The sequence below is a fragment of the Alligator mississippiensis genome, chromosome 4 (genome assembly GCF_030867095.1).
Source record: "Alligator mississippiensis isolate rAllMis1 chromosome 4, rAllMis1, whole genome shotgun sequence".
NCBI lineage: Eukaryota > Metazoa > Chordata > Crocodylia > Alligatoridae > Alligator > Alligator mississippiensis.
Genome location: NC_081827.1, coordinates 4,353,800 through 4,375,509, shown reverse-complemented (window position 1 = coordinate 4,375,509; position 21,710 = coordinate 4,353,800). Strand labels below are relative to the sequence as shown.

Here is a 21,710-nt window from a genome sequence, read left to right as displayed (position 1 = left end):
AGGTCTGCGTGCTGTTTATGAGCACGTTGCTGGTCTTGCACAGGGCAGACCTGAAGCAGGAGACGAACTGGTTGCAGCGAGCTGTTGGGGAAGGCAGAGTAATGCATTGACTTTACGTACAGGTTTCCCTCGACGTATGTGGGTTCTTTATATGTGAATTTGCTTGTATGCAATGGAGTGTAGGTTATGCAATGAGCATTTTCAGACCCATAATTCGTTATATGTCGGGTAAATTCAGTTTTATGTGATCAACATAGACACCCCCCACCCAAGCAGGTAGGTCTGTGTGGGGAGGGGAAAGAGCCGTGGCCCGCTCACCCCAGCCCCAGCTGCAGCGGCCCCGGGAACGACCGACGGCAGCAGCCTGCGGCCGCTGGCTCAACCCCCCCAGGGCGTTACGGACAGATGCACAGACAAGGCTTTTATTATATCAGAGTCTTTGATCAAATGGGGAACTGCGAGACGAGGGACTGGACTAAACAGACATGCATGAAAGAACCGGCTTGAGTCTGCGAGAGGATGACTGCCGTACGGGGTCTGTAGGTGACACTTTTCTGTACCGGCTAACAGGTTTTGTGCCAAGTTAGCCACGTGCGCAGTGCAGTGCGCCCCAGGCACGCTTGCTTTACTTGTGTTTTGTTGTCCTCGGTCGCTGCAGGGATGCCGCCAGGGTCGTACTGCCTGGCGGGAACATCGTGGGGGTCTGGGTAGGGAGCAGTTGTGCTGAGACCAATACCTGTTAAGCTCATTAGCATTGCTTTATAGTTTTCTCTCTGTCTTGAATATCTGAATCTCAGCATTTTGGGCCAAAACCATCCTTTAGGTTTGTGCTTGTCCAGGGCCGAGCACAGTGGGTTTCCTGCTGAGGACTAGAGGTCCCAGGCATTGCTACGGTACAGACACTTCACAGCGATGGGCTAGTGACTGGCGGTTTTACGCAGCTGCTACCACCATACCTTTGGTCTCCACAGCTCCGGTTACCTGCAAGAAACCCGAAAACTAAAAGACAGCAAAACGCATCCAATTACGAATTGTCTTTCTTCCAATGTTAGATTTCCTGACAGCAGGATTTGATTTTTTCTTTCCTAATACCAGGAAAAATCCCTTGCCCCATGTCCCTGCCGCGTACAACTTTACGATACGCTCAGTCCCTTTCGGTCAGGGAAAGTGCTGGCGTAGGAAACTACTCCTCCGTGGGACAAAGGGTGGAGACACCGGGCCCTCAATTACCCCCAGAAAATTACGGGGAGAGGATACGCACTCGCTTCGGGCCACGCACGCCCCGCAGGAGCGCAGGTGGGCGACGAGGAGGGCCAGTGAGCTTTCTCGGGGTGTGCAGGGACCAGGAAGCTGGTGTTCCCTCTGCTTTTCACACTGACCTATTTTACACCACCCTGTCGAGGGGTCATGATTTTTATGTGTGGGTCTCCACACAGCTATAAGGCAAAGGAGACAGAAAAGTATAGCCAGCACATCCGGTGAGTGTAAACCACACCAACATCACAAGTAATCAGGGCAGCGCGGAGAAGAGCGGGCTGTTATCAGAGCTCAGCGACGCAGCACCGTGCTCACCTGAAGTCAGGTAGAAGCTGGAGGAGTTCCCGTCGTGCTAGGCCCTAGTTACACTAAGCTATTATAAGCAGTGGTGCCAAAAAGCAGTGTGGGACAAAGGAGCCTCCTGACGGCTGGATGACACCGTCAGAAAGACAAAATGAAAACACACCAAGGAGCAAAAGGACAGTCAAGGAAGGACAAAAACCAAAACTCCCAAACAAACTCAAGCACTTCCTAATGAGCCAGAGACCACATTTCCAGGTGCACAACCTTGGCAAATGTAACAAGCAGAGATGCACATCTCGACAGAGAGAGACAGAAGAGTGAGCACGAGATGGGGGCTTGCAGGGAGAATTACACGGTTGGGGAACCTGTCCCTTGTAGAGCCGAGAGGAACCATGAATAATGGACGGTGTCTCTACTGGTCAAGGGCAAACGTCACCAAGTTGGGCTGAGTGCTCATCAGGCAGCGGGGATGCCGTGCGATGGGAAACCTTTCTGAGCTTTCGCCACTGACCACGTATCCGAGTGGTGTTTTCTGTGTCACCTTCAGGATCTGGAAGACGTCTCCTGAACACCAGCCTTCCCGGGCATGCAGGCTCCAGCAGCCAGGTACGACCTGAGACATCTCCCCACACAGCTAGGAACAACAGAAAGTAGGGTAGAGTTGTACCTTGTAGACTAATCAAAGTAGATCGACAGAGTGATAGACAGACACACAGACAGACAGACAGACAGACAGACAGACAGATAGATAGATAGATAGATAGATAGATAGATAGATAGATAGATAGAGAGGCCATGCCGTGCTGTCTGATCCAAGCTGAAGGGCACGAATCCCTAGAAGGGGTCCCACAGCTACGGTGGACGAGTCCTAAAGGCAAAGCGCGGTGCAGAACACTTACTGGATCAGCGCAGGGCCTCGCCGAGCCTGGCCTGCAGACACAGCTCACCTTGTTCACCTCCAGGCCCAGGCTGCTCTGAGTTTGCAATGCTGCGAGGTCAGATGCTCGGTCATTGCCCGTCCACCCTCATCTGAGACCCAGCCACACTTGCATTGCTAACTATGGCTCCAGAGCCAGCAACGAATGCACGCTGCACGTGCTCTCGACATCCGCACCCGCAGGTGGGAACTCCTGGCCTCGTGCAAGGGACGGGACAGACACGCTGCGCACAAGACGGACTACGACAGTGCTTCAGACAACGGTTGGCTCCTGTCGGCCTCAGCACAGCACAATGAGGATGTCACACAGGGACCCAGCTGAACTTTGCTGCGCAGGGCAAGGATCTGCCCCACGCTGGCGATTCGGGGGCACCACTGCAGGGAGGAGCAGATCTCTTCTGCAGTAGAAACGCTGCTGCTGTTTGGTACCGGGGAGCCTGACCACAGACCGATCTGCATCCTGTCTCATCTGTGCTGTTCCTCAGGAATATCAGCACTGACTTCACAGGACACTGCTCTGGGCAGTGTTTCTCTGGCAGTCTCCAATGTAGATACGTTCAAGGGAAAGGGAGGTCTGTGGGAAAGGCAGCCACGTCCTCAGGGTCCCAGCAGGCCGAGCAGTTGGGGCTGAGCCCCAGCACGTTAGGCCAAGGTGTGTTCCTCCAGGGTTCGTCCCAGCAGGGGCTCTTGCAGCCTCCAGTGCAGTACCACCGCTGCGTTTGCACCGCCCCGAGGTCACAGAGCCAGGCCCACGTCCTAGTCCACCTCCAAGGGCTCCCTGCAGGTAGCAGAAAGCACAGATCCCGCCTCAGCCATCTCAGCGCAGGGACCTGAACGCAGCCGGAGAGAGGCAGAGCCATTACTGCCTCAGTGGGCAAGCCAGCGTGCCCTAGAGACTGATCCTCATCCATCCTGAATAGACACACAGGTCGCCTGCTCTGGAAAGGCCATGACGTGGGCAGCCGTCCTTGATCCTGGTCCACATAGTGAAGTTCTCTCGCGCTCTCCTGTTGCTTCAGGGGAGGATGCTTATGCGTATCATGCAGGCCTGGCGCTCCCTCTGACGCGGACATCTGCAGCACAGAAAAGGAGGCAGAAGTTGGAGCCTGGCTCTAGACGGGGACCAAGGCCAGTCCTAGTCAACCCAGCTGGAAGTGGGGACCCAGGCATTCAGGATGGGGGGCCGGAGGCAGCTGGACGTGACGTCAGCCACATCGCCGTGTTGCAGGCTCTTGGCTCCAGAAACCGGGGAGTGTTAGCCACAGCGGCCCAATGTGTCACCTGTGCTCACCATGGACTTCGAGGCGACGGGACCTGAACCTGGTCAGCCTCCGCAAGAGGAGGCTGAGGGGGATCTAGTGGCCCTTTACAAACTAGTCCGAGGGCACCAGCAGGCACTGGGGGAGCCCCTGTTCCCCCGAGCACTCCCAGGAGTGCCTAGAAATAATGGCACAAGCTGGCAGAGGGCAGAGTCGGGCTGGATATCAGGAGGCGCTCCTGCACAGTCAGGGCGGCTAGGACCTGGAGCCAACTTGCAAGGGAAGTGGTGCTGGCTCCTCCCCGGGGCTCTTCAAAAGGAGGCTAGACAGTCAGCTAGCCGGGGTGGTCCGATCCCCGCGCTCTTCACTGCCCACAGCCGGGGGGCGGATTGGATGATCTGCTCAGGTCCCTTCAGACCCTCTCAGCTAGGAAACTAGAAAACACAGTGGCACGTGGAGGCAGCCAGGTCTTAACGTCCCCGAGAGCTCCGGTGGGCTCACAAACCAGGGCGCGGCACACACAACCCCCGGCGAGAGCAACGCGTGGCTGGTTTGGAAATGGTTTTGGACACGCTGTACACCGCACGTAGAGACCCCCCTTTTCCAAACAAGGCCACGGAGCCCGTACACAAAACGGAGCCTGTGTTTCACTCTTATGTGACAACAGGGACTTTATACTATTTCTTATGCCCCTGCTTCTGTCCCTTTCGTAGCACACCGAGAGCCCATCGAATCACCAAACACGGGGTGGAAGAGATGTCGGGAGGCCGCGTAGTCGCCCCCTGCTCAAGGCAGGATCACCCCCTACAAACCTGCCCAACCAAGCATCGAACCGGATCTCACGCACTGGCAAGCATGGACATTGCACAACTCCCTGGGGAGCCCGCTTCAATGCTCCGGAAGAAATCACCCTCGTACAGTGGGAAAGGTCTAAAGTCAAACCTAAATATCCCCTGCTGCAATTCTTCATTGCCTCTGAGCCTGTTTCCTGTGGCTGAAGAAAACAGGGCACATCCCCATCCTCCCCACAGCCACCTTCCAGGGGTTTGCAGACATTGAGCTCTCGAGGACTAAACTTGGAGCGCATTCATTCAACCAAGATCCATCCATCTTCCAGTGCCTTCGTCTCAAATGAAAGCGATGCCGTCATTACCGTTAAAGACTCAGGCAGGAAAGGTAAAATCAGCATGGTAGAGAAGGAGCATGGCCTCAAGGCACAGGGACCACATGAGATCCATGAAAGAGCCTCTTTAGCCACCGCTCTGGTGAAAGGGCTGTTTCACCAAGGGCAGAAGAGGGAGGTGGAGGACACGCATCTCTTTAAACAGTTCGCCCTCCAGAAAGGGCAAGGGCTTGGAGGGAACGGAGGGAAGTTGCCCATGGAGGTGGTGAAATGCGGAGAGCCTGGGAAGGTGCACACCGCCAAAAGGCCCAGTGTAGGCGGCGAGTGATGCAGTGTATTCCTCCCAGCTCAGAGCTGGGAGCCAGTGGCAGCCCCCCTGGGCTCCAGAAATCGGGGTCACAGTCACCGTAGGGAACACGTGTGAGCTAGACCTGGGCCGTCGGTCTCTGTGCACACTCAAGAACTGGTGTGAGTTACGAGCTGGTGTTGCAGTCCCTTTGCTCGTGTGCTGTCACAGTGTCCTGCAGGGAAAGCCTGGCAGGGCGCAGTCCTGCTTGAAGTCCCTGCAAGCCAGTCCCTGGTCTCACACCCGGGGGCTGATGCAGCGGTGTGGCCGGACACGGCGGAGACGTGCACGTGGGGAGACGCGGAGAATGCGGACACGCATCACAATGGCCCCTTCTAGAACCGGCTCGGCGCGGTGCGGCTCCTGGAGACGCACACAGCAGTTGAGCCGAACTGCTCCCCAGCTGTCACTGCTTGGGAGGCAGGGCACAACTGCGTCCTTGCTGTGCTGCTGACCGCAAGGGTAAGTGTGGGCACCCGCCCCAGCATGGTGCCTAGTGGGCAGATCGGGGGTGTTTGCACCCACACGTGGGGAGCCCTAGGGCTGGAGGACTTGTGGCTGGGGTAGTTTCACTTGTTTGGTGTCATTTCTTTCCCAAACGGACTTCAGCCCGCTTCAGTAGCAAGCCAAGGGCTGAGGTGTGCAGTGTGCTTGCCCGACATGGGGGGAGGAGAGCGGGGGCTCTGCTTGGAGCTAGGACATGGGGCCGGGCAGGCATGGTGAGGGCTTGCAGCGGAGCAGGCAGTGAGGGGCGCATCTTGCTTTAGGGTTACCCTATTTCCAGGTCCAAGAAACAGGACACCTGCCACGTGGCGGAGGGGGGAGGGGGAATATGATGGGTGGGGGGCGGGCAGTGAGATGCCAGTGCCCTGTCGCTGCCCGTTGTGTTGCCCCCACGGCCAAGCCACAGCCCCCGCCAGCCCTGCTGCTGCCCCCACCTCCCAACCCACTGACCCCAGCCCTGCCAGTGCCCCTCACCCCAAACTGCAGGACCCTACCCCCCGGGCCGTGATGGTGCCCCTCACTCCCGACCCGCACCCCCTGGCACTGCCAGTGCCCCCCACCCCGTTCCTCCTTATCTGTGTGGTGATTTCAAGTCAAACGAGGCATTTCTGAGTAACAAGACACCATACGAACATAAAGTAAGTAGGAACTACTGGCGGTGGGTTCAACTTCTCTTTCCTCTTTCTTTCAGACAGCTACAGACGAGTGGAGAGTCTGCTCTCCCGGGTCCCAGACATGGGCTGTTTTGGAGAAGGAGAAAGGTAAATCCAAGAGAGATGCCAATTCTCAGTCTCGTGTACTCTGTTTGTCTTGCCTAATTTGATAGATTCAGCTGTTAATTGAGGAGTGCAGTGGTCAGCCCTTAGAGCTTCACCACGTGTGCTAAGGAAACGCACCTTTTCTCTTCCAAGCTTCCTGCTTTCATCTGTGTGAAGTATTGATTTCTATGCGTTCAGCTGGATGTCCAGGCTGGAATAAACTCCCTGCAGTGGTGGTGCAGTCCCCTACCCTGGAAATCTTCCAGAGGAGACTGGGCGGTCACCCCTAAATGTGAGGAGTCCAGCGACCCCTTCTGTTAGACCCCGGCGCCACGCCGCGCCCAGCGACTAGGGAGGTGACGATGCGATTGCTCGTGAATCCTGTGACTCCTTAGCCAGAGCAAGCAGGGCGCAAACACCGGCACACGTTGCGCGCAGCAGCTGTATTCAGCATGGAGACAGCTTCGGACTAGCTCCCAAAACCCAACAAACCGGGGAGCCACAGGAACAATATTGTTTTTCCATATTTCTACACTGTACTTTATACTGTGCATTAACACTCGTTCGCCCCTCGCCCCTCCTGTGTTCCACCCGTTTCTCCTCCCATCTCGAGCTCCTCCTCTCTTTCCTGGTTGCTGCATTCCCATGGAATCGCCTCTGCATTTCCTTCTGTCCATGCCTCTCTGCTGAACGCGCACGCCTAAGCCCTTGACTTGCCTTCTTCGGTCGCTGGGCGGATTTCAGCAAAACCTGGAAGCTTCCCCATTCGCCTTTTCGCACGTGTTCATTGCGGACTCTGTCACCAATGACGTGTTGTTTCCCACATTCCCGTCTGTTTTTCTGTGCCAGGTTGTATCATCTTCCACAGTCCTAAAACGTCACCTGGCTCACAGCACGCACACTCGCACAGATTCACTTCCTGCTTTTTCCTCCGAAAACGGCTGACACAGTCAGGACGGTTACTTTGCATGAGCAACTGGCTGGCTTAGAGATCATTCTGCCTTGTGCTCAGCAGCTTTGCTAGGCCACAGGTTCAAGCCTTGTATTCAGCTGCAAATTCGATGGGCCCAGAAAATCCACATAGTGTTGCCCTAACACCTTCTTTGTAGCACTGATATATTTACACCAATAAACCCACCATGGTGTGCAGGTGTTTGAGCTGTCCTGTAAAAATAAATAACTGTCTGCTTGTCTTTGATATTCCAGATCCTGTGCCACTCTGTTACCCTTGGCCAAAATAGCACACCCACTCCCTCTTCTCCCCCAAGCCATCGTTATCAGGTGTGCGACGTATCTGTGTATCTGCCGTGGGTGGCCGAAGGACAGTGGCATGTCCTGTCTATGTTTTGGGAAGCATTTTGCAGTCTTTCAGAATGAATGAGGATGCATGGATATAAAAGCAGGGCACAATCATTAGAAGCGTGTGCCACATGCAGCAAAACTAGCAATGGCACAAACTTGCTTAATGCTGCAGTGCACGCCCTCGCGCATGGGGCTGGTGCAGGGCATTTTGTCTTGGGTGGGAGTGGGAGGCTGGGGTCAGCACCCGTTCTGGCCCCAGCAACTTCACTTGGGGCCTCCCTGGGCAGCAGTGGCAGCAACCCCACGGCTTGGAGCCTGCCCGGCAGCCAGGACATAGCTCTGCCCAGCCAGGCTCTGGTTCTGGAAGCACGCACTTTTGCCACGGGCACCGTACCAAGTTTTTTCTTTTGTTTCATGACACCAGGATCTCTCGGTGTCAAATTTTGGCATCACACTGTAAATCTGCAGCGTGGCAAATGGGTGCACGTGCACAATGGGTGGTATGTGGGGCCTGAAATGGGTTGGAGGTGCCACGAACTGCATGTGCACGCTCATCGGGACAAGTTTTAGTTGTACAAAGAAATGACACAATGCGTGTTGAACTATTTTTCTCTTTGCATCTCTCTCTGATTTAGTTTGATTTTGAAAGGTAGAGATGGGTTTAGCACTCAATCACCTTGCCTCCTTGCACCCTCGAAGTAGTAACTGAGAATTAACCAGCTTTTGAACTCATTGACAGGGGAGATCAGGAGGAAGGGTGCGGGTGCATCACTCTGCATTCTTTCCTGAAGTGCTGCCGCCCCAGCAGGCAGGAAGGGCACAAGGAGGAAGGCCTGGAGCAGGGAGCCAGCTCCAGGAGGAGCAGCAGGCGCCACGAGCAGGTAAGACCATCCAACACTTGGCCCCCTCCACGCACAACCAACCCGCCCTTCTCTGCCTCGGGCGCAAAACTTCTGCCTTGCACCCCTGTCTGGAGCCCGAGGGCCCAATCTGGGACCTCTCCATTTAAAAATCCTAGATCTATCCTGCCTTCTGAAGAACCCTTTCCAAACGAACAATGCCCATTTGTAGCCTCACTGCTAAGAAAACCAATTCCTCTTTAAAGATCGCAACCAACTGGCAAATTGAGCTAGTCCCAGGGGGGCTGTCTTTACCCGTCCAGAATTTGGCCGTCCCCCACGACGGTCCTGTCTGTGTCAGTGGTCACAAACCGGTGGTATTTGGAGACATCCTGCGGAGGAGGGTTTCAACCCCATTTTGAATGCAAAGTGCTGAGCTTGATCATTACTGGGTAGGCAGTTGCCAAGGATGCTTTCTTTCTCAACAGAGACTTTTGGCATTCGTTTCCATAGCTCCAAGTTTGGGTGCAAAAGGGGTGCTTCCTGTGGTCACAACTCATTGGCATTTTGCTGCAGAGCCAACACCATAGGTTCAACGGACCCACCTCCTTGGTGCCTGCCGTGCAGAGGACGGCTGCGAGAGACCACTACTAGCGGTGATCTCGAGACGTGCTCCTGCGGTAGAGGGTCAGGTGCACGGCTTAGCACAGATCCTCCTTTCTGATAGGAAATAATTTTCCAGGTCCGGGGTGATGTACATGGAAGCAGCAGGCTTGGACGGTGATGAGCCTGTTTCAGGTGTTAGCACAGGTTTTGCTCATGTCGCAGACTTTTCCAAACTGTTTTAGAAAAATACCGATCGAACTTTGATCATCCAACACAAATTCAGGTTTTTTAAAAGTTGAAAATTTTGCAAGATCCAGAGCAGCGGTCCTCAGGGTTTTGAGGTTCAAACCTGTCCGCATTAGACTCACGGCATGTTTATCTTTTACTCGTTTTTTGTCTGGGGGCCGAGCTCTTCCCAGGTAGGCTTTGCTGCACCCGGGCTGGGCGGCAGTGGTGCTGGGATGGGGTTGGGGGGGCCATGACCAATTTTGGGGTGGCTGCAGGGCCCCCTCTAGCCCCCTTCCCAGCACCAGCACCACCTGCCCCGAGCGCAGCCCAGCCCAGCCCAGCCCAGCCCCTGCCGGGAAGAGCCCGGCACCGCCCCGGCCCCAGCACACGTACCTGGTGCCGATGCAGTCGAGGTCTTGGCATGGATCCCGGTGTGCTACCTTGGAAAGTGGGTTCCCCTTCTGCAAATGGGAGTGATGTGCAGCTTTTCAGGAACGCATCTACCACACGCAGCGAGGGCAACCTGGAAACCCCTTCTCCTCTTTCAAAGGACACAGCCCACGAGAGCTGAGAATGGTTTGGACTCCCTAGATTCCTATTGGAAATCTCTGAGTGTATCTTGTGACTCCCGTACAGGTGTTTGCACACACACAGTGCTAATCACACCTTTCCCTACATGCGTTGAGGGGCCCGAGATACACACAGACCATTATTTGTTGGGGACTGTGAACGGGCATTATCCTAAGGGCTGTAGATTTGCATTGACTCGTGTGACCGATCTACCTATTTCCAGGGAAACAGGTGTTTTTCTCCATAAAAGTCTGTTAGCGCTGGTGGGAGGTCATCCCGACTCCGGGTAGAGCAAGGGACTGAGCAGGGGCTTCTCAGCAGGCGGCCGTGACACCGCAGGGACAGCGCCCCGTTCGGTGCACGTGGAAATACAGGAATGAAGAAACTCAGACGTCGTCTTGAAGTCTCTGCCTTTTAATGCCCATAGTCTCCGATAATATTCCTGTTTCTAACTGGACTAGTTAAAAACGCAACGGGGGAAACATCCACTTGTCGCTGTCAAGATGCATATTTGCATCTTCTATCTGTCTGGGGCTTTCCACCCCAGCTGTCTTTCCAAACAAGGACCTGCCTCACTCCCAGGGACCATTTCCCACTGTGAACATGTCTTTGCCTCTGCAGTAATCACCATGGCTTGTTCCCATTCACTTGAGCGGGCTTGGATCAGGTTCCAGCTAGCGCAAAGGCAAGTGTAAAAGTGAGAAGAAATATTGTCTCTCGATGTAAAACTTGAAGAGGGACACAGGGAGACAAAATAGGTGGAGACTCCCCCGGGGTATGCCTGGACTCGTGGGATTAACACTCTTCCTTCACAAACCGTGTTTGATCCCATCTGGCCAAGACTTGGTTTTCTATCTCCTCCACCGACAGGTACTGCTGATACGAGACCTCCCCGCTCCAGCGCTGGGTGGACGTGGGGTTCGCGCTGGTTCGGAGGAGGGCTGCTGCCGACTCGTAATGCCACGATGTTGATCTTTTGTTTCCCAGGCCGTTGAAGACCGTGTTGAAAGCCTGCTGCAGGATTTCCACAATGTCACCAGGTTTTTCTGTGACTACAGGGCCTTTTCTTCTCCAGGCGAGGTCCTGGAAGTCCTCCTGCGCAGGTAAGAGCCAAGAGCTGTGGAGGAAGCTGTAAAGGCCTTTATTGGTGGGATATTGCAGGAAACGATCTCAAATAGCATTGAAGAAGGCATACTTAAGAACCTAACTGATTTGCATGTATGTCTAACAACCCGGGCTATTGCTATCCCTCTGCATAACTCTTTGCTCCATGAGTCGGGCTCTGCTGGATCAGAGCAGGGATTTCACAGGCCTAAAGGCACAAAGCAGCGCCCTTCCTCCCCCTGCGCCACAATACTCCTCCAGCTCTGCTGTCGTGGAGGGACAGCACCCCAGCTTTGGTTTCCAGGGAAAAGCCTGGTTGAGCCAGACGAGATGAACCAGGTGCTCTTCTATTCTCAGTTCCTCCATCTGTGAAATAGGGACAAAGATAATATTTGACCTGCCTTGCGAGATTGGTGAGACACAGCTGCTGTTTGCCAAGTCCTTGGACAGTCTCAGATGAAATGTTCCCTCCAAGGCCAAAGCCTTGGTACTAGTATGGGCAGCGCTCGAGCACATGGCCCGTCGCGTCGCAGACTGAAGTGCGCAGGCTGGGCGAGACTGCTTAGCCTTGAATTCAGTCGCACCAATTGCCACTCTCCCCAGCATCGTGAACGGGATATAAAATGGTAGATGGATGACATTATGAAGTGGAGTAAAGAGAATGACATTCTTCAGCTTGTTTCTCTAAGATAGTTTGAATAGGGAAGTCTTGATTTTTTACTGTCTGGGCAAGGTTTTGACATAAACTGCCTTACCATTGTGACATAGACTGTTTTTTCAATAACCATCTAAAATATCCATTTTGATATTTAGGCATGGAAACAAGGACGCCTGGATTGGATCAGGAGACGCCAGAAGAGTCCTCGGGAAGTAAGTGTGGCTTTCTGCTGTACAGGAAAACCTGTCAGGATTCAGAGCGTGTGGTCAGCTTAAGCATCTACATATATGATACGTGTGTGTGTGTGTGATATATATATATATATATATATATATATATATATATATGTACGTATGTATTTCCCTAGCCTTTGTAATTAAGTGTCTATATGTGTGTGTGTGTGTGTGTATATATTGGTTTCCCCCTTGTCAATCCCCCTGATCCCCTTTAGCTCTCGGCAGGGCATCGTTGTGAGATGCTCCAGAAGAGCACTAGCACGGCTTCCGGCAGTAAGCGTTTGGCTAAGTCGCCTTAACTCCCCCGGTCTTGCTCCTCAATGACTCGATTTAAGCACGGGTTCATGTAGCTTCAATTCTTTCATTTGTTCTGGGGAAAAACAAGTCCCACGTCCTGTTTCTGTCATGTGCCATGCCCAGGAAAGAGCCAGTAACTAGTGAATAGAAGAGCAGCGTCTCACCTGCAAGCCCTCACACCACAGTTTTCCCTCCCAGGAACAACCTTTCTACCAAGTTTCATGAATGGGTTTTGGAGTTGTCATCATTTCAGCATTGTCCAGTCCTAAGACATTGTGGCAGGGGTGTCACAGAGAATGGCACAGGTTTGCATAGCACATCACGAAATGACGATGAGTACTTAGGATTATTCATGATAAGATAGCTGACCTAGCAGTCCCACCATCGCAAAGTCCTTTCTGAACTGGGTGGCGGTGGGGTTGGGAAGTGCGAGTAGGGCATGCTCTGGGAAGTGGGCTGTGCACCCCCGTGCAGCGGGATCCGGCCTGTTGTTGGGATCCGGCTGGATAGGGACCTGGCCATGCCCACCCGCCTGCGGGACACAGATGTTGGGCACCGCCGGGATGGAGCACACGTGTGTGTGTGCCTGCATTACCCCTTCCACGTGAACGCAGGTGAATCTGCTGATAATAACCCTTGTGTGTCCAGGGTAGATTCATCCCTCGATTAAAGCAGCTTTTCTGCTTCTAGCAGTGGACAGCCTTTCTTGTTCACCCCTCTCAGAAAGGATCTCCTCCAATCAGAAAAGGTGCAGGGAAGGGCAGTGCAGAGAGATGGCTGCGGTAGTCGTAGAACCAGGTTCAGTCAAAGATTGCAGCTGTCCTTTCTAAGGCGCCCAGATCAGAAGTCCTTGCTGGCTCATGGCAGAAGGAATATGTCCATCTTCTCGAGACAGGCTGAGTGACAAATATCACTGTTTCAAAGACTGACCATGGCCGGATTTGGTCAATGTATTTGTTTTCAGCCCGCTAGCCCTGCTCCTCAGCACCTGGCTCCTTGCAACGCCGGAAGATTTCAGGGAGGCACCAGGTTACCCCAGCTTGAAGAGACTGCTCCAGTACCTGCAAGGAGACATGCCTGGCTCTCAAGTGCTGGAAGAGGCAGAACACCTCCTGGCCAAGTTTCTCAGCGAAGAGCTAGAAAATGAGAGTAAGTTATATTTTTCCCCAAGCTATCGCTGCCTAACCTCCCAAACCTGAGCAAAGAATTGCATTTGGGGGGGAAATGTTACCAACAGTTATATTACCAGGGCGAATTCTGATATCGCTGACATGAGAGGGCCAGGCCCTGCAGACTTGAGGGTATGTCCAGTGTCCAACTGACACGTGGTCCTTCACCCAGGTAGAAACTTTCCTGTGGCAAAGAGCTTTGTGGTTCTGCTTCTCAGACCTGGTGCAATGTGTGACCTAGGCCTGGTGTCGAGCTTTGGCACAGCAGTGCAGGGAAATGAGATATGAAAGAAGGGAAACAAAAGAAAAGCAGTATTTCACCCCAGAAACCTGACCTGCTGGGTGTTCCAGAAAGAAGGGGTTATTTTAGACTTGGGCACAGCGCCAGGTCAGCTCAGGCATTTAAATGTGGACACAAGACGCATTGCATAAAACACAACTCCTTTTTTCTTCAGCCTCCAAAATCATTCGTATCTGCAAGGTTGCCAATATGTGTCCAATGAGGCTCTGTCCCGGGGTTGGGTCCAGTGGGTCAAGACAATATTCAGGTCGATGTTTTGATCCAACTGTTGTTCAAAGTCAGCAGAAGTTTCCAGGGGGTTTGTTCCCGCATTTATTTCTTGCAGTAATGTTGGAAAAAGGGTCTGAAACTTTGAGTGGCAGACACTCCCTTGCATGAGAACGAAATGATCCACGTCCTGAAAGAAGGGCTCCGAATTACAGTGCACTTGTCTGTGTAGCAGGGAGTGCGGAGAGGGCAGGGCAGTGTCTAATCTGAGCGTATGATAGGAGCTGTCTTAGAGCGATCACTTGTGTTGTGTCCATCCCGTTTGCTCATGGTTATACAGAGCTGAACGAGCTGTTCTTTCCAAAGTACATCCTGCTTTCTCCACAAGCACATTTAAAGGCTCAGTGAGGAGCCATTGGTCGAAGGCATTTCTTTAGTGAGAAACATGCAGGCGGAGCTTTCTATGTGCAGCCTGAGCTCTAGAGACCCCCACGAGGACTCTCGGCAGGGCCCACCCATGTCGATTAGACTGCAAGGCTGGGGCAAGAGACAAGACACACACAAGTCCATTCTGGGGTTTGCCCATGCTGTGCTGGAGTGTGTGTGCGTGTGTGTGTGTGTGTGTGTGTGGATTGGAGGCCCCCCACGTCTGGGGCAGGAGGGGCTCCAGTCTACCGGCCCAACCCTCCAGCACAGGCTGGGCAACCCCAGACACAACTCCCTCCCCTCCCTTCCCCACATGGGTGTCTGGTGGCTCTTGAGTCAAGGGGGGGCACGTGCCCCCCCACCCCGATACCAGTCAGCAACCGGGGGCACCCCAGAGGCCGATCCCAGTGGTTGGGGGGTGGTCCCCCGGTGGCCAATCCTGCTGCCTGCGGGGCCCCGATCCCACTCACCATAAAAGCAGCCGCGCTGCTTCGGGAACTTGGTGACCACTTCCAGAAGCAGCGCGGCCATCGGAGCTGGCAGCCCCGCTCCCCGGCCAGCGCTCGCAGGAGGGGCACTGGTGCTCCCGCCTGCTACCCTGCCCACCGGCTACACAGGGAGCGCAGCATGACAGGGGTGCCCGGTGCTCTCCGGGGGTGCACCCCCGTGCCTTCCCTGTGTCGCCCCTGCTTCTCTGCCCGCATCCTAAGGACAGCACCAGGAACAAGGCCAGGCTGCTTCAGCCCAGCCCTGCTCCTGGCATGTCCTAACAGCAGTTAATGAAGGCGCTCTGCTTTGGAGCGCCTTAGTCTGCACCTTCCTGTAATGAGGGCTCATTGGTCTGACAATCAGGCATTTTTGAAAGTGCTCTGCAGCCATGCCCGTCTCTCAGTGCTTGGGCGTAGAGTGCTGTCAGCGGCTGATCACGGGCTAAAGCATCACTTGTCAGTGCCTAAAGAATATTGTAAGAAATACCAGACAAGGCAAGCCTAGCCCAAGAGTTTGGGAGCCGGCAATCAGTGCGGGTAAGAAGGTAAGAAGAGTTTTAGAGAAGTGGGTTTTAAAGAAGGATTTGAAAACAGAGACGTGTTGATGGAGTTAGACTATAGGGGAAATGCCAGCAGAAATGAAGAGGTTAACATCTTGTCGAACAGGATCTGGAGCTGATGTTACTGAGTTAAGACAGAGAGAGAGGAGAGATTCGAGTTGGGGCGGGGAAAGAATCAGAAAGGGAGGACGGAGAGGCTCTTTTTCTGAACAATTCTTGTACAATGTCATTGATGTGGCTTCTTTTCATAAAAGAGCCACACGTAACTAAGGCTGATACAGCCATTTTCACTGAGCTCATTTAGCTCCAAATAAATTGTTGTATTTAGGCCAGAGCGGGGACCAGCCCAAGGACCAGCCCGGGGACCAGCCTGAGCTCGAACATCAGGAGCAGCCTGGGGACCTGCCCAAGGACCAGCCTGGCAACCAGCATGAGGACCAGCCCGGGGACCAGCCCATGGAGCAGCCTGAGCTTCAGCATGAGGAGCAGCCCGGGGACCACCCTGAAGACCAGCCTGGGGACCTGCCCAAGGACCAGCCTGGCAACCAGCATGAGGACCAGCCCGGGGACCAGCCAAGGGTCCAGCCCGGGGAACAGCCTGAAGGCAAGCCTGGGGAGCTACCCAGGGACCAGCCTGGGGATCAGCCTGTGGTCCAGCCCAAGGACGAGGCTGAGGATCCGTCCGAGTACCAGCTTGGGGACCTGTCCGAGGACCATGCTGAGGACCAGCCTGGGGACCACCCCAAAGACGAGCCTGGGGACCTGCCTCAGGACCAGCCTGGGGAGGTGCCCAAAGACAAGCCTGACGACCTGCGCGAGGACCAGCCTGGGGGCCTTCCTCAAGAAAAGGTATGATCTAGAACCTTTTGCTCAAAGTATTCGGTGTGGAAAGGGTAGGAGGAACTGGCAATATTTGCAGTCTAAGTGAAAGTTGAATTTCCACGTCCATTGGCTGCTCCTGTCCCCCACAAGCTGGTCCTAGCTGTGAGCAAACACAAGTGCACGGCTGCAAGCAGCTTCAATGGCCCACCGGGGGCAAATCTGACCCCTCATTGCATGTGGTGTCAGATAAAGATGTTCAAAACGTAGTGTCTTCTGGAACGCGTGTCTTCTGGGGCTCCCCACCTGCCGGTGCTTTCAGAGCGGGAGGGGGCAAGGGAGCAGCAGTTGAGTCTGGGGGTTTCAGCCCCCCTCTACAGGCTGGGGCCAGTGTAGTGCAGCCCCCAAGGTGGGGTGGGGGCTCCACTTCCCCCACTCCACCCTTCAGCACCAGGTGCGGAGCCCCAAGTACCAGCTCCCTCCACTGCCTTCCCCCTCCCATTCGCAAACAGCCAGGACTGCACAGAGCCTGGCCCTGGCTGTGGGAACCTGCTTGCAGGCTCCCGGCGGGCAGCGAGATCCCCGCCCCTCCGGACCCGCAGTGACCGTCGGTTTGGTCTGGGGTAAGGGTGTAACTCAGATCGCTTTGCAAACTTGTTCTGAGTTACAGCTGGGAGCTCCACTTCTCTCTGCACCCTTAGGGCACGTCCGCACGTGCAGGCCCGTGTGCTTGCAGCAGCTCAGATAGGAGCGGCACGTATTTGAGCTGGGGATTTCTCCTCAGCTGGTCCTGAGTGGGTGAGTGGGAACTGTGTGAGGGGGCTGCTCAGGAGGGGTGGGTCCTCTGCCCCCAAACAGGGCACAGCCCCCCCCACAACCCATGCTCTGCTGCCCCCAGCACCACAGCCTTCCCCGCAGGGCCCACAGTTCCCCTGCATGGCCCACCCCCACAGTACTGCAGCCCACACACCTGCATCCTTTGCTCCCCAACCCCGGCTGGGCAACCGGCGGGCAATGCCGTGCTGCCACTTACCCAGCCAGGGTAGGGGGCACAGGATGTGGGCATGGCAGTGCTGGGAGTGGGGTTTATGCTCTGCTATTGCTTGCCCCCTTCCGCCCGGAGCAAGCTGCACCTGCATCATGCCCATGCCCCCGCCTGTCCTGGCTGGACAAGAGGCAGCGAGGCATATCCCCCACTCCCAGCACTGTCGTGCCTGCAGCCCGGACCCCTCTGCCCTCCTCCCCATGTCCCATGCCCCCCTCCCTAGCTGGGCACAGGTCAGAGGAATCTGCAAACACAAAGGGGTGCAGGAGATGGAAGCCGAGTGTCCAGTGTTTTTGAATATTAGTTTCCTTTTCATATCCCAAGAGAGCCCGTTTCCTTGGGCGAGGAGCCTTGCCCGATAGGGAACGGCAGAGAAAGGTCAGGAGGCACGTCTGCTCTGCAGGAGCTCCTTCCTGAGCAAAGCACCTTGTGTAGTCGGGATGCCACCGTTTCATTCAGCAGACAAGGTTCTCTGGGTACAAGTGCTGTCTTTTATTAGACCAACTAAACACCCATTTCACACGGCAACACTCGCTACCGTCCATGTTTCAAGGGTGTTAGTTGTAGATGGAATACTACATATGAATACTTCATTGCAAATACCAAACCGAGCTACTCCTGTCGGTAGGACACCACCACTAACAACGTCCAAGGACCAGGCGTAGACCCCAAGATACTTGCTTCTGGTTCTACTCTTTCATCCCTACCGCTTCCATCACGTTTCTGACTTTTTCCTCCGCAGCACATTGGAGACGCCCGTGTAATTCGGAGCCTGATGCCGAACAGCAAAGGCTGTGTATATAAAAGCATCCTGGTAAGTGATGTGGAAGAACTGTGTAGATTTATTACTGGATGTGTTTTCACTCCGGATGATAATTTCTATGTAAAATCTCTGCTGCTCTGATTCACACCAAGACAAAGCTTTTCAATATGAGGGGCCACATCATGCCCTTGATTCTTAGGTGAATCGACACTGGCATTTTAGTAGTCAGAGTGCAGTCCACCTCCCAAACTCTTCCCTGGCCTTTCAGCCGGATAATATCCACCACTTGTCCTCAACCACTGAGTAAGGTAAGGAGAAAACGTGCACTGCACTTGTACGAATGGGCGTGCGTGCACAGGTAGGCAGACAGATACACTGAAGAGCAGCTTGGAGGCAAGTCCCCGGAAGATGCTGTATAGCAATAGAGAGTATGTAGTAACACAAGGCTCCCAAAGGGCAGACACCTCTAAACAGCATCGTGTATTAGCCTTCCTTTTCCCTTAGAGGACAGTGGAGCTGGAAGGGACCTCAGGAGGCCATCTAATGTAACCCCTGCTGAAGGCAGGATCATTCCTGACTAAACCTTCCCGCCCAAGTTACGTCTGACCTGTCCTTAACACTGCACAAGCCAGCCTCCCAACAACTACTATTCCCAGTGCCCAAAACACCAAGGATAACCGTCACCTGCTACAGGTAAAGCAAGGAGGCGAGGCCCAATGCCAAACGTGGGGCTTGGTGTGAGCCCGAGCAGAGAAGCAAAACCCAGGAACTTGCTGGTTGTTTTCGTGCTAGCAAGAGCCTCAGCACACCCGAGTCCAAGCCCCCAGCCCCAACTGCAGCCAGCAGACAGTGCTCCCAGTGCGGCTGCTGTCCTTCCCAGTCTGGGGCTCTCTGCACATTGGCTCAGGAAGCTCTTTATTCCTGCAGCCAAATCATCTGAACAGCAGCGGAGCCAGGACACATCCCTGGAGGAGTCCACTCAAAGCCTCCTGCCATTCCCACCTGGGTCCATGCACAAGCGCCTTAGACACCTGGCTCGACAGCCACAAGCAATGTGCTCTGGAGTCATTCGGTTTTGCCCATGTTTCTCCAGGTTGTTTCTGAGAAGGTTGGCTGGGACTTTCCAGGGAAAGGGAAAGTGTTGAGAGGTAAACCCTGGGCCAGGTTCATGGTGACGCAGCTGCTGCTTGGGCCATCTCACTGGCACAAGGTAGAGTTAGGCAAGCAAAGCCTTGATGGCATAGGACCAGCCTCGTGGCTCCTGGGACTCTGCTCCGTGCGGGTGGTCACGCTGGAAGGAAAGGTTTCAGAGAGACAGAGGCAAAAGCAAAGAGCATTCAGAGTGGTCTTTTTGACACCAGGCACAAACACAGTCTAGCCAGGCAGCTTGGTAGAGTCACATACACACAGGCACCGTCACCCTTTGCTAGGGTGTGCTGTGCACGAGGCTATTCCCATCGCCGTAATTCCCAGTCGCGCACTGTCTGTACCTGCCCGATGGGACACCAAGCCAACACGCCAGATAGATAACCTGAAAACAGATGTCGAGAAGCAAAATCAGTCATTGCAAAATGCTTTTTCCAGGTAACCTGCCAGGACAGGACAACAGACGTGATTGAAAAAATATTCACCAAATATGATGTGGACCTCATAGAAGTGGATAACTTTGAACTTGTGCAGGTCATCTCCGAGCACAAAGGTAAGAGAGCAAAACTTTTTGCTGCTTAAAAGCTCCTCCTCATGGTTGCAGAAGAACATGCATGTGAATCCGTTTTAGAAACAGTGCATTGTTTCATCTCAAAGCCAGGGGCAGTCGCCCTCCCGCTTGAGTACCTGGTAGGAGTCAGCACACCGCTGCTCCCCTGTGGCATGCCATGGGTGCAGTTGGGGAAGACTGACAAGTAGAGATCCAGCGCTGACATGTGTCCAGCGGTCTGCAGTCAGGCCCAACTGCAAAAGAAGCAGTGGGAGCATCACCTGTACACTGGCTGCTGCCCAAAAAGCCACAGGGAAGACACAGTCCAGATCCACGCCCTGAAATCCATCCTGCTTGACAACCTCTGCGCCCTCTGCACCAGGAAGGTGTCCCAAAGCCATCCTGAGGGTCACAGACCCTACGGGGGAAAGCACTGTATAAATGCAGAGCATTACCCGCAGAATAGCTTCGCCTTCCCAGGGGGCTCCTCCATTGTATGCATTGCACTTGCAGTGTTCGGCAAGCCCTAAGCCTGCTGGGTATCTTGCGTGGCAGGAGGAGAGTCTACCATCACTCCCTGACCATTGCCAGGTCAAACTCTCATCAGCATCAAATCAGCAGCCGCCTCAGGCCCTGCCCTGGATTTCCCAGCCCTCTTTCAGAGGCAGTGAAAGCAGGGAGGATGCAACGGGAGGGGAGAAAGCCAGGCTGAGCAGGCTTCCTTCTGCTCACCTCTGGGACCCAGCAACCCAAGGCCCCAGCGCTCCCCCTCCCCACACACACACCTCTTTGGAAAACAGCTGTGTCCCATTGCTGGCAGACAGGTATGTGGGAGCTCAGGGAGCAGCAATCTCCTGTGCTGCCAAAAGGCAAGGCTCACGCCCTGCTCTTGGTGCATGAGGAGGTAAAGGGGTTGTCTCGGCTGAATGGAAGAGAATTGGTCTTGCCCCATTTGTTGAATAAAGCCCCAGCACATGCAAGCTGCACAAAACCACACGTGGAAATGATGCATTAAAGAAGCAAGGCAAATGATTGCCTTTCCCCTAAACGTACAGCCCTGTGTGCATACATCGTGCTACTGTCTGTAGTCAGTGATCTCAGAGCCAGGAAACGGTTTCCTGTAGTGCGCACGTACGTTTGGTGTTATCACACTTGCAGAAGCATAACTTTGGGTGGTACAACATTTCTCATACTTTTGCTGGTGGGAAAGGAGATGTTATACCTAGTAAAAACCACGTTAAAGCCCCTTATGGTGACTTCAGAGAGGCACGTGCCCAGCCACAGCGCACCTCTGAATGCTGCCCCGTGTCCTGCGCTTGCTTGTCGTGCTGCTATCCAGAGTAAATCACTCGACGCGGCTTTTCTTTTCTTTTTTCTTTTCTTTTCTTTCTGCAGAGCTAGTCTTCCCACAGGGAGCTAATGTGTTTTACGGGATGAACAGCCAGTGCAGTACAGACCTCATCCTGCGAAGAAAGCCCTGTTTAATTTTCGGCCCATGGCCCGATGAGCACAAGAAGAGGAGGCGCCTACCCAGGCTCTTTCGAGGTGGCCGGAGCAGACGCAGACGCCTAGGTTTCTAAGGAATCCGTGAATCCCATTGCCAGGCTGGGGGACACTGGGGCTGGGGGGTTGGGGTGCAGGCATGGGAGGGACGGGGTCAGGGGGGAAAGGGGAGCATTTCTGTGCGTGCGGGATGGTGTGGGAGGGACAGGGGGAAATGGGAGGGAGGCTTCTTTCAAGGGGGGACGGGGCTAGGGTTGTGCGATTGCACAAAAGCAGACACCCGGGTGGGGGAAGAGGTGTGCCCCTTCCCCCTGCCCCCCCAGCCCTGCCGGTGCCCCTCACCCCCAGCCCACAGCCCTTTCCCACCCCCATGCCTCCTGGTGCTCCTCCCTCCTGGTCCTTGCCT

General features: G+C 54.5%; 1 protein-coding gene across 1 annotated transcript; it reads left to right on the top strand.

Annotated features, from left to right (window-relative positions):
• The first annotated feature begins 15,057 nt into the window (after nucleotides 1–15,057).
• Nucleotides 15,058–21,448, top strand: LOC132249888 (protein TsetseEP-like). Its single transcript, XM_059725547.1, has 5 exons — nucleotides 15,058–15,073; nucleotides 15,807–16,327; nucleotides 18,085–18,156; nucleotides 19,690–19,804; nucleotides 21,197–21,448. Exons 1-5 carry the CDS (start codon nucleotides 15,058–15,060, stop codon nucleotides 21,379–21,381), a joined length of 909 nt encoding a protein of 302 aa, XP_059581530.1. The 3' UTR covers nucleotides 21,382–21,448.
• The last annotated feature ends 262 nt before the right edge of the window (nucleotides 21,449–21,710 follow it).

Coding starts and splice junctions, on each gene's coding strand:
- LOC132249888 (XM_059725547.1), top strand. Junction 16,328..18,084: donor GGGGCCTTCCTCAAGAAAAG/GTATGATCTAGA, acceptor TTTCCTCCGCAG/CACATTGGAGACGCCCGTGT. Junction 18,157..19,689: donor GTGTATATAAAAGCATCCTG/GTAAGTGATGTG, acceptor TGCTTTTTCCAG/GTAACCTGCCAGGACAGGAC.